Source organism: Argiope bruennichi, chromosome 8, assembly GCF_947563725.1.
Source record: "Argiope bruennichi chromosome 8, qqArgBrue1.1, whole genome shotgun sequence".
Taxonomy (NCBI): domain Eukaryota; kingdom Metazoa; phylum Arthropoda; class Arachnida; order Araneae; family Araneidae; genus Argiope; species Argiope bruennichi.
This window is the reverse complement of record NC_079158.1, coordinates 89,822,471-89,836,002: the sequence shown is the minus strand read 5'-3', so window position 1 is coordinate 89,836,002 and position 13,532 is coordinate 89,822,471. Positions and strand designations below refer to the sequence as shown.

At 27.1% G+C, this 13,532-nt stretch overlaps 1 protein-coding gene across 4 annotated transcripts in view; it reads left to right on the top strand.

Moving 5' to 3' along the window:
- Positions 1–13,532, top strand: part of LOC129981662 (cell adhesion molecule Dscam2-like) — a 391,964-nt gene that overhangs the window by 329,621 nt on the left and 48,811 nt on the right. For all 4 annotated transcript variants that reach the window (XM_056092595.1, XM_056092594.1, XM_056092593.1 and 1 more), the window contains one exon: positions 6,221–6,319. In XM_056092595.1, coding sequence (XP_055948570.1) covers positions 6,221–6,319 — 99 coding nt within the window. The remainder of the gene's footprint in view (positions 1–6,220; positions 6,320–13,532) is intronic.

Below are 13,532 nucleotides of genomic sequence, written 5' to 3'. Positions count from 1 at the left end.
TTCAGTGCCTGGTTTTCGAAGTCATCACTCAAATTTTCGCCTTTCTCGTCCTAATTGTTTCAAACTACAGTAAATTTGAAGATATGTGGAGGTAAAGTTAATTATGCTTAAAAATGCAAGGGTGGAAACAATCAAATTAGTTCAGACTGATATAATTATAAGTTAATGTGAATCTGATATATAAATGAATGAATTAAAAATATTCATATATGGAAATAGAATCGTTTTTGTAAACTAATTAAAGCTTGAAAAGTTGTCATGTGAAGATTAGAACATGGTGTAACCAATAAGATGGAGCAAAAAAATGATTTTTCGAGTATTACATTGTGATAGGGTTCAAGAGTTGAGCCCTTACGTGTTAATCGAGAGAGAAACATGGAAAATACATTCTGATTTCAATAAAAGGCTGTAAAAATTGACAAAAAGCAAAGAAATTCGCATTTGCACAAAACTTATGTAGGTCGCAAACATACGTTTGTAATAGCAATTGTGCATTTTATTTTAATAGAATGATAACAAAGGAATATATATATTTTTTTTAAAAAAATGCATTAGATAGATAAATTTAAAAGAATCACTATTTCTAAGAGTGAAAGAAACACATTCTTCTGTCATTGAGGTAATAAAGCAAGTATACAACCTTCAAGTTCTCCAAAATCCAATGGCCAATTAGCAAGCGATACATTCTCCCTTCTTGTAAATCCTCACATTAAAATCTCATGGATCAAGGCACATGTAGGCGATGACGGGAACGAAGCGGCGGACAAACTAGCCAAAACAGCGGCTAATGCTAATCAAGATCGGAATGTAATGAAGCTCCCAAGATGTCATCTGAAGAACATCCTCCAAACCGAGATGATGACAAGATGGTAAAAGGAGTGAGAAGAAGGTGAAACAGGCCAGTCCACATTCAACATAATACCAAAAGTTTATCTCTACGCGGTCAACTGGAACAGAGAAGATGTCCTTTTCTTCACTGGACACGGCCCATTCCCGACAAACCTACACAGATACCATCTGGCCAACCCTCCTTACTGTAGCTGTGGGGAGATAGGATCCCCATTTCACTATGCCACCGAATGCTTATTGACTCTCTAATTACAAATCAGAAAGCCAGAAACAAGTCTCGAGGAAGAATGGTACAGGAGAGTTGCATCGAATACTCTTTCACGCGGCAAGATCCACTCCATAGTAAATCATATTCATAAATACCAAAGCCTCTTCAAGACTACACAATAACTGAGACCAAAATGCCAATGGCCAAAATCAATTAAATTATTCATTCAAAAGTGCAGTTATCTCCAAGGAAATCAAAACACGAGATCCAGACGCACTATTATTATTCGATATTTTCTTTTATTTATTTTTTCCCTTTTTTTCATTCTTTCTCTCTCTCTTTTTTATTTCTTATGTCCATTTTGTGGTCATTCAACTTTTTAGATAGTGTAGTGTTATAGACACCGGGGCACAGGATGGCGTTATGTTATGTCATTGAAGATTTGGCTAATTCCTCTATATTGAATAGTTTTATTTTTACCAAATGCTTTGAATAATCATTTTGGTATTACTGAGACAATTGTAACTAATCTATAATTTTAAAAGTAACCATTTGTAAATGTTTACATTTTTTTTTACCTTATCATTTGATTTTTTTTAATAAACTTATTCTTTATCCATTCAGAGAAATTGTCATTGTGCAATCCTTTGATATATTATGCAAATCATGAAATACTTGAGTTGTGCATCCAAATTTGAGTATTTTTTTTAATATCCTTTTTTATTTGCCTCTATTAAGTAAGCATGTTGCTGGTTAGTTGAAAATTAATCACTTTCTTTTTAAAATAAAATCCAAAATTTTAAGTGAAATATTAAAAAAAAAAATATGAAAAGCTTACATAATAATATAAAAATAATTTTTAAAAACTCTATCTAAAATAGAAAGAATTATTTGAGTATTCAAATTAGAATTTTAAGAATACATTGCTGAGGATGCTGTTAAAAATACCTACAAAAAAGATTTAAAAAAAACTGTACAAAAGAAGATTGAGCTAAATTTTTATTCCCACAGAACTTTCTTTTTAATCACTTCTATTAATCACTTTCTTTTTAAAATAAAATCCAAAATTTTAAGTGAAATATTAAGAAAAATGTGAAAAGCTTACATGATAATATAAAAATAATTTAAAAAAAACTCTATCTAAAATAGAAATTATTATTTGAGTATTCAAATAAGAATTTTAAGAATACTTTGCTGAGGATGCTGTTAAAAATACCTACAAAAAAGATTTAAAAAAAACTGTACAAAAGAAGATTGAGCTAAATTTTTATTCCCACAGAACTTTCTTTTTAATCACTTCTATTAATCACTTTCTTTTTAAAATAAAATCCAAAATTTTAAGTGAAATATTAAGAAAAATGTGAAAAGCTTACATGATAATATAAAAATAATTTTTAAAAAACTCTATCTAAAATAGAAAGAATTATTTGAGTATTCAAATTAGAATTTTAAGAATACTTTGCTGAGGATGCTGTTAAAAATACCTACAAAAAAAGATTAAAAAAAACTGTACAAAAGAATATTCAGCTAAATTTTTATTCCCACAGAACCAAATGGTCGTTAAAGGTGGTAAGTAGTCCAACAAAGTATTGCATTTGCTGTTATTAACTGACCGGATTTAGATAAGCACAACAAATTTGGAAAAAATACAGTTAATTAAATTTTTAAGTTAATTTTCCTTTATTTTTTTTTTTTTAATAAAGAGGATCAAGTGAAGTTGAAAGCAATAATTGAACTAAAACTTTTAGCCCGTCAATTTAATTAATGATAATTAATTCCAGAGGTCTTGCATTGATTTCGTGACTGAAATGAAACATATTTCAGTAACACTATAGATCGCCCTAATCATCAATAGCGGCCAGTTGAGATCAATAAACCCCAATAAGTGGATATTAAATTAGGAAATTCTATGCAAGAATCCAACTTTGTAAAGTTAAATGACCAGTTGAAATACAAATAACAGTTAAAAATAACTTAAAAGGAAGAGCTCATTCTTGAAAGAATTTAACTTCGTCATTATTTCTCATTATTAATTGAAATGCTAAATATTTAAGTGGTATTATTCTGCATAATATAATTCCTCTGTGTGTATCATATACTTATTATTTTATATGTGTATCAGATACTTATTATTTTACACACAAAACATTTCCAGACTAAACTGTTTTGAATAATAATTTTAGTTCCGTTGGCATATAATATACTTTTCATATTTAAATCTTCTCTTGTCATCTTAAAATGCATGAATATGTCTACATCTTATTTAATAGTTTATCTGCTTTAAATTAGTTTTAAAATCTTAACTCGATATTATATTCTTAAGTATATGCATAATTGTCTGCTATACTTTTACTTTATAATTACTCTAAAACTAATATTTCCTGGAAAGAGGGTGTGTATTTAATAATAAGTAATTTATTCAGAAAACGTTATTTTATAGGATTTAAAAGTAGAACACTTAATAATCTGCACTTTTAGTAAATATTACTTCAAAATTTCTATTTAGCGCATCCATAAATTAAAATTGGTGTTTATACCTTTATTTTTATTCTTTTTCAAAGCTTTTCAATTACGTATATATTATGTATTACGAAAATAATGAACAATAATTTATATTATTCTGGAAAAAATCCTTTAACTCTAAAATATATGTTTCCTTTATCTCAATACTTTTATGTATCGAAAATGTATTTATAGTCTTTAGAAGATTTCATTTATAGTTAGAATTACATTTAGAAACTAAATGACAAAGGGGACCTTAATCGCGTGCAGACTCCCAACTGAAAATAACTGTAACATTAAGATAATATATTTTAAAAATAGGCTTGGAAATTTACTTATCCCTAAGGAGAAAATGGGGGAAATAATAAGATTTCAACTAAGGGAATTAATGAGATAAAGTAAGTTTACGGCAATTTCATTTCTAATATTGCTGTAACTTATTCCATTTTGAATGCTAGTAAACTAATTATATGACTTGAGTAACAAAATAAAAGAATAGAAAAACTTATTATATTTGCGTTGTATAAATGAAATTTTAATCATTTATAAAAAACACATTCCATTTATAAAACATTTTCGTTTCATTATGTTTTGAATTTATTAATTTTATTCTTTTTCAGTGTTTAAATGTTAATGTTTTTTTTAATGTTCAGGTTTAAAAATAAAATAACATATTTTTTTAATGAAAATACGTCATATATCTGAGGAATATTATATGTATGTGGGTTTGTTTTGAAAAATTCCGTCATTTGTCGTCCCAAAATAACTTTGTATAAAATATTTGTTCATAGCTTCAAGTGAAATAATGATTCAAGATTATTTTTAAAGTCTCGAATGAAATTCGAGAACGAAAATGTATAACGAATCAAAGAAGATGAGCATTTTCGTTAACATAAATAGCTCAAAAGATAAGAAAAATGCATTTAAAAATAAAAACGATCTCCTTCATTACGTAGATGTCATATGAGAATGAAGATGGCTAAGAACTTGTTAAGCAGAAGAATAGGCGAAGTTTGCCTCGAATAAGAGTATCTGGAGGCAACCAATGACTGGAATATGATAATGATCTGCTCGTTTCATTAGTATTTGAACATATATGATATCTGTATGCGATGCAGTGATACTTTTATAAAAGGAAATATATTAATCTTCAGACCCTAAAATTGTATCAGAAAGTCATTATCTTCAGTAAAATATAATATAATATCCATTCAAGCAAATTTAAATCTAGTTAATCTAACGAATTTAAATTTAAATCTAGTCATATTTTAATACATGTTTATATGTGGCATAATTATGTTATAGGCAGCGCTCTCAGATTTTGTGCAATGCTTGTAACATATAATTCACCCATTTTTTTCTCGAAAACTCATTTTAATATAGGCGCTATTATTTAACTGTACTGCTTTCATGTATGAATTATGCATATTTATTTTCCATCTGGAACATAATCCTCCGTATTACAAATATCGATTTATAATGAGTATACTTTAACAGAAGAATAAATTAGGATTAAAACATTTGAATTAAATAACGAATGCGTCATAAATAATTAATAAATAGTTTAAAATAGTTTTTAATTTTCTGCAAGATCCATAATAAAAATGTGTACTTTGATTTCTAAGTAAAGGAACGTATCTTAAGATTACTTCTAAAGTATCTGTGTGATTGAACAATATCACTCGTAAACCATGATAATGAAAAAAAAAAAAAAAAAAACTCAAAATAGAATAACAAAGCTCATGAATCTGTTTATAACATCATCTCGTGTGTTTACATCAGTTTAATTAAATTCATCATGCATTTTTTGAATGCATTTACTTACGATGAGAGTTGGAATAATTCAGTTTCTTTTTATTATTCAACCTTCAAATAAAAATTAAATTGCCATTAAGGAATGATTCATAAAATGGTTTTGAAAACAATTCCATCTTTCTTTGTTATGTAAAACATTTTGTTTTCGCAAAACTTCGAAGACAATATGAGATAAACACAAACACCGGAAATCAAAGGTCTTCAAAATAAAAATTTAAAAAAATAATGACACTAAATCTGGGAAGTGGTTTTCCTCTACAGCATGAGGATATTCCTGTATGAAATTTGATTTTTTTATTCTAAATTGTCACATTCTTTAAGTCACAATTTTAAAAAAAATTAAATAACATAAATATGTTTGCATAATGAAAATTATTGATTCAATGTAAAAGTAAGTTTCCTTTTAACCCTCTTATTTCCTGTTTCTTATTTGGAATTTGGCAACTTTGTTCTCACTAATTTATTTATTGCTAGAGCTTTGAAATTTTAAATAAGTTTTAAAGATAATAACCTATTTTAAGATTATATTTACTATTAAATTTCTTGATTTGATTTTTGATTCCGCATTAGTAATGCCACCAAGTACAAAATTTGAAAATATTGGTTCTAATATTTTTCACATTCATAATGATAAATTATAAAAATAAAGCTGAAAAGTGATTAATAATTGAACATCTATTTTTTAGAACTCAAGCGAAACTATTTTGTAAAAATTCTTCCTATATGCATATCATTCTCTTGAATTTTTATTCGAAGAATTTTAAAATGTTGCTGTGAAACATTTATGGAAATACATTATTTCAATTTTCAAACTGATTACTTATCAGTTTTGCTTTATTTTTTTAGATAGTCCTGGTACACCTGCAATTAAGTCGTACTACACTACGTCAAAAACAATTAAAATGTCTTGGGAAATTAATGTCACACCAGATGCTCCCGTTACAGGTCTGTACGAATTTTTATTTTCAAGTATAGCTAAGTAATCCTTTGGATTGAATTAATATATTGAATTTAATCATCATGTTATGAATATTAAATTTCGCTTACAGAAAATTTTGAAAATTAGTTTGATAAATAATTGCAACAGGAGTTCAAGCATATATACAACAACAAGCATATATATCAAGCAACAGGAGTTCAAGCATATCTAAATTCTTTTATATTGTAATAAACATTTTTACTATAACTGATCATTAAAATATTTTAAAAATTACATAAAATTTTAATTACAACACATTAGAATATAGGATAGCAGTTTACAAAAATTTATTACAGAAAAACCATTGAATGTAATATTATAAGTTTTTTTTTTATATGGAATAGCCATGCTCTAAATTATTTCTAGTAAACCAGGAAGTTCAACTAATTTAAAAATAGTGAATTTGAATTAGATTATTATTAAAATGTCACCAGATAAAGTTCCACCAGATAAAAACGTTCCATTGCTTCTTTGATTTTATGAATTTAAAACGGTAGTTATTGTTAAACGTAAATTTTAAATGTAAATAAAGAACAAAGTTTTTACAACGCCATTTAAAGATAATAATACACTAAAAGTTTGGATAAAAGTTGGTTAATCTAGCATAACAGCCGAAAAGTTGACGAGAAGCGAAATAGCACTTTGAATTTCCACAAGCTACTTTACTCATGCAAGTGATTTTATTAAAAAACTTTATAAACATCTATACAATATATCGAAATGATTATAAGGCAAGATTATAACAGTTTTTTTTACAATATATATTCACAATGAGTTAAAGAATCTGTGGTCGTCCTGAGTATGGTATCCGTAATGGAATTCATCCAGTGCTATGAAAATATCTTATCGCTTGTGGATTAGCATCTGAAGTTGCTAGTGCCTTGATCTGTCAATGTATGAAAAATCATATTTTCATACCTCGGACAATTTCAGTGGAAGAAGAGAAAAATATATATATATATATTTTTTTTTGTTTAGAATGTTAATTTTTGGATAATATTTCAATGAAAATAAAAAATAGAAAAAAAAATATACGATCAAGGCGCAGAGAAAAAATTTACATTTTGAGTTCTTTGAGCACTGCATTAAAGATTCAAACACTATAAAATATATGTATGTTTTACATATAACTTTTCTGACTGATAATATATGTCTATCTCTACCGATTTGGAAAAAAATCTATTATCTAGTAATAAACCTGGCATCCTTTATATGCTTGTGACAGCTGCACATCCGGTTTAAATTCAATTTGAAACTATATCTTAGAATATTTATGAAATCCTTGGAATTCCAAATTGACAATAATGATGTTCGAATTTATAATATTCTTATAAGGAATGTAATCTTTCCAATTTTACGGATCTTTAATCTTCTCCAGATTTAATACGGTTGATCTTAATCAATTTCCCATGCATCAAATCGTTTAAGAACAAATTCATTCATCATTAGCATACGGAGAGATAAAATTAATCGATTTACTATTTAAAGTAATACGATACCCCTATTAAATAAATCCTCTACTTAAAATAATCTCTTACAAAATGATGATCTGATCTAGCGACATTTTCTAAGAAGGGCAGTTATTGGAAAGAACAATTTATAAAATCTATAGTTAGAAAGTATGTTTGATTGAAATAAGACGATTTATTTTCTGCTTTTTATTTCTCGTTTCTTCATTAAGAAAAAAATGTATTATTTCTTACAACATCATAATAAACTATCAATTATTTAAAATGCAATACATTTTGTTTATATTTTGTGATTTCTTAAATCATACCTATAATTGTAACATAAAAATAAAAAAAAATTAAAATGATAGATCATTGCTTTATTTAGGTAAATAAAAAGAATAGATTTAAAAATTTAATTTAAACGAAATAGTTTTTCAGTCAATGCAAGATTATTTTCCGATTGAAAAATATGTTTACTTGTGATATGATTTTTTTCAGTTTTTTTTTTATTTCACAATCCTATATTATAATATTTTTTTTTATTAATTCTTGTTGTAAACGAAATGAAACCTCATTGAATGGAATAAATTCAGCTGGATTATTCTGCATTTTCATTCACTTTTACATATCATAACAAATCTAGTTTACACTTTGCGATTTTATATAATATTTCGTTATACATACCTTTCATGTTTATTTTTTTCCTTTTGAACACGAATTTGCGCTAGATTAATAGTTTTGTAATAACTTGCTCTAAAAAGCCAAATATTAGAAAATCACGAAGGTTTTAAATTAATAATAAAATGTTAGATATCTGTTTAACGTTTTAAACCTATGTCTACAACTAGGGATTGCAATATCGGGCCAAAATTTCAATAACGTATTCGGTATTTTTTAGATCTTATTACCGGGATACCGGTATTAGAAATTTTTAAAAAAATGAAAGAAAACACAGGCGTTTCTTTGTTTTATTTGCCAGTTTTATTAGAGAGTGTAAATATCACAAAAAATAATGTTTAACTTATAAATTAAAATAGTATATAAAGAATCACAAAAAAGTAAAGAAACATCTTATTTATTTAAATCACAAAAAAGTGTAAATATCACTATTCAGTCTGTGGTACTATTAAAAATTTTTAAAATGTGATCTTATAAAACATAATGCATCAATTGTACTGTCACTAAGCGTGGAACGTAATTTTGTGCAAAAATTACCAGCTGTCGAAAACGCTCTTTCGGCATTTACGCTAGTTGGTGGTACTGTTAACAATGCGCCATATGCTTTTTCCAAGTATTTATCTGTAAATCCCTCATCTTCAAATAAATGGATTTCTCGTCGGATGGTTTTGGATATAGCTGATTTCTGTATTGTATTTTGGTTCGTTGAAATTTTTTTATTGATGTCTAATTCTAATTTTTGTTCAAGAGACAATTCCTTTTCACTATCGCATTAGTGCCATCATAATCTTCGATAACTGAACCAAATTTTTCCGAATGTGGATAGATTTGTAGGAAAAAAAATTTAAGAAAATTTACTATAAACTTGATCAGATTTGAATTGGTTAGTCTCTTTTCTTCTTTTTCATTTTAATTTTTAAAATCATGTAATTATGTAACTATTATAAAACATTTTCTATTTCGGTATGCCTTTCTTTTGTGCGATTTTTCAATACAATATATAATTCTTCAGATAGTGGTGTGTGCTGTGTTTTCAATGACTGCAACATGAAATTTATTTTTGTATTAGCTGTCAATAAATTAGAATCACTTCGACATAATGTCTCAATAGTCAGTTTTATTGGAAGTAGATCTGATACAGTTCTGGATATTAAGTCGAATTCACTATCTGAAAAATTAATTTACAGGTTAAAGTCCATTATTGCTTTTTGGATTGGATTTCTCTGTTTCAAAAATCGTTCCATCATTAGGAGTAAACAATTCCAATGTGTTTTAGAATCTAATATTAACATATATTCTGTTTTATTTTCAGTTAATATATATTTTAGTAATATGTCATTTTTTAATGGAACGTTTTTTAGGGAACTTAACAATTTTTCGAACTTTATAAATTATAGGAAGCAATTCTTGATAAGTTAATATTTCATCCTCAATAGCAATATCTTCTTCAACAATTACATTGTCATTATCTTCACTGTCAATATCACTCTCACTCTCTTCAAAGTTGGAATCCGAAGTTTCTATATCCATAGTATTTGGATTATTCTGTTCTTTATTTATTTATTTATTTATTTTTTTGGTATAATACATCTATTACACCTAATTGATTTCCATGAGCATAGCACAACTGCTGATTTGCACCAATCAACTTTCCAACTTTTTTCATAACTTTTGCTCCATCAGTCGTTATGGATACAATATCTTCTTTTAGGGACAATCCATATTTCGCTAATTTAGATTTAAGCAATTAATTAAGCCATTGATTAGCTAATTAATTTCGCCCATTAGGGAAACATAAAAACAAAACGTGTACTGTTTTGCTATGCAGGCGATCCCTGAGCATGTAGTGGAGACAATTTTTAAATTTTCAAGTAAATACCGAAAAACGGTATTTAAACTTGTGAATACCGGTACTGAAAAATTGTACAAATGGCTTAAAATACCGGTATTCGGTATCCCGGTATACCGGTATTGCAATCCCTATCTACAACGTGCAACTTTTTTTTTAGATTTTTAGCTCTAAAGGTAATTATTATTAAGTTGTCATATGTTTAATACAATAAGTGATGTAGCACAATTACAAGTTTAATACCTTATGTTCAAATTAAGCTTCGTGAAACAAAAAATGTAAGCCAACTTCAATGTAAATAATCAGTAAACTTGTTAAAATACTGTTTTTGGTGAGTAAAATTTGACTAAAATTATAAAATAAAACGTACCAATAATTTTTCAATCATAAAACATTTAGTTGATTTTTAAGTAAGTTATCTAATTGCATTAAAGGCATTTACAATATTCTTTTTCGTAATCGATTCTGTTCAAAATAATGTGTAATAAATAGTACACATTATTTGTAAATAATGTGTAATAAATAGTACTTTAGTTGTAGAGCATTTATAAGCAAATGACGTATTCATTCGCAGGAAAAAAATGCGAATTAATCTAAACAATTGGGAAGTTTGAAAAATTATTTCCAGATTAATCATAATGTTGTAAAAATTGTGGAAAATCTTTATGAATTAGTTAATCACTAATAATTAAGTCATATAATCACAATAATAAAGATTAAGACTACATTCAATGAATTCAATTTTTTCATGAAAAATGTATAATAAATAAATGTTAGAAATTCAGAAAATGTCATCTAGTGCCTTCTAAATTTTTCTGCCCAGCTCCTCCTTATACTAGGATATTTATATTTTTCACAATTCACGGAAGGGCAGGGGTTGAATAATATCAGTTTAGATACGAAATACTTCTTGTGGAAAACTTTTTATCAGGGAGGAAGTAAAAAAACTCGTACATAAGAGGAGTTGAAAACGTCAAAATGCCATTAGAAGAGGAAATTTCTTTTTTCGATAAAAAATTTGCCTTAAGTTAAGATAGAAACATTTCCCATAAGAGCCTTTTTTTTCTTCAAATATATATAAATATATTACTACAGAAATAAATGGCAGAGGGAAAAATGGCAAGAGGGTCTTTAGAAAAGAAATTCATCTTGTATTGAACATGTTATCATGAATTTTGTTTATGCTGCTTCCTAACATGACGGGGGTATCAAATTGTATTTCAAGAAGTAAAATTTATTTATATAATAATAAAAAAATAAAAATAACGAATCTAAAAAATTTAATTATTTTCTTCAGAAAAATATCATATTTCAGCGATTTGCTTGATAATCCTCTCAACTATAGAACTGATCTTAAGACTCCAGCTCTTTAATCTTCTTAGTTCATTATACTTACTTTATTGTTGAGAAATGGATTTTTATATTAATTTAAAACCTGAATGGCGTTTCAGAAAGACGATGATAATCCTCTTTTCAGTACTACATTTTACTGCATAATACAAATAACAAGTATTCTTTCACATTCTGTTCCTAAGTTGTTTCGATAAATAAGCAATACATTCTTTTGAAAATATAAAAATTAATTCCTTCTTTTTTCAACGCGTAAAACATTTTTAATAAAAGATTATTACTTTTATTTTGAATTACTTTGCACCGTAATAAGTGAAATCAATGACTCTTGAACACTAAGAATCTTACAAATTAAATTTTATTAAGATATGCTGGTATAATTGTTATATCGGTTCTAATTTAAGACTTCTGTTAATTGTGGAGATTGATTTGTTTAATTACAGTGTGGAATATAACTATATTAAAGTAATTATTTTCATGAATTTCAGAAATATTTAGTATATTCACATGCTCAATTTAAGCTAATATATAGCGAGTAATAATTTAATGAGATTTCTATCTAAAAAAAATGTGTCTCAAAATTATTTGCTTATTTGTTTCAAAATAAATGAACTGATGTTGCGTTACTTCAAGTTTAAAAACGGTGGTAATACGAGCTTAACATCAAATTGTTGAAAACGATGATATGCGTGGAAGTGCATCATTCAATTGTTGTTTAAAATTTCGGTAACAACCTGCCAATTTTACAGTCACTGTTATCAAATACAATTTCCACAGTTCTATTTTAACGATTTTACTTATTTTAGTAATTACTTAGGTAAATTATAATGTGAAATATAACTATATATTAAGATTTCATTAATTGCAGAAACTGCTAAGTCATTAGCATACATACACGCTTTGTAATTTATTAAAATCTAATACGAAAATTTATTCAATGAGATTTTCTGTTTAAATAATTAAGCTGTATTTCAAAAATATATGTTTATTTGCTTCATAATATATCGAAAACTGTTGCATTACTTTAAGTTTAAAACTGGTGACAACATGAGCCTAGATTCAAATTATTGAAAACAATTATAGACGCGACAGTGCAACATTCCAAATGTGGATTATAATTTCAATCACTGCTGATGGTTTTACAGTTACTGCTATCGTATACACTTACACCAGCTGTAATCAAAAGTAGCAATTCAATTTAACAATTCTACTAACGTTAGTTGCTGCATTTTTAATTACGCAATAAAACGGCATATTAAAATACTTATTTTCATGAATTGAAGAAATCTACATTGAATTGCAGATATTTATATAGACACAATAAAGTTCATTCAACTCTAGTACAAATAATAATTCAATGACATTTCCAATTTAGATAGTGCTATTTTACCTCAGAATTATTTGTTTCATAATAGATCAAACAATGTTGCAATTGAAAGAGTGTGACAATATGTGCCTAGCATCAAATTGTTGAAAACGGTGATATACATGAAGGTGCAACATTCCAGTTGCGGCTTATAATTTCATTAACGACAGCCTGCGGTCGTCATCTCATCACTTTCGGGACGTTAGTTACATGCGAAATCCGAGTTGAACGCTGCCACGGCTTAGAGGATCGTTCAAAACCCATTTCGTGCGGCAACGATAGCTGAAGCGTTTAGTTCCGCAATTAATCCCTAGAAGTTTCAAATTCTGTTGGATGCGGCGGCATAATGCATATTAATGAGGGGATGAATTTCAAATCTATTCGAGCCCAATAAAGAACAGCGATAAGGTGGCCGAGAATTTAAAATGTGAATGAATGATCCTTTTGTCAAAAAATGTACTAATAGTATTGCTGTAGTTATCATT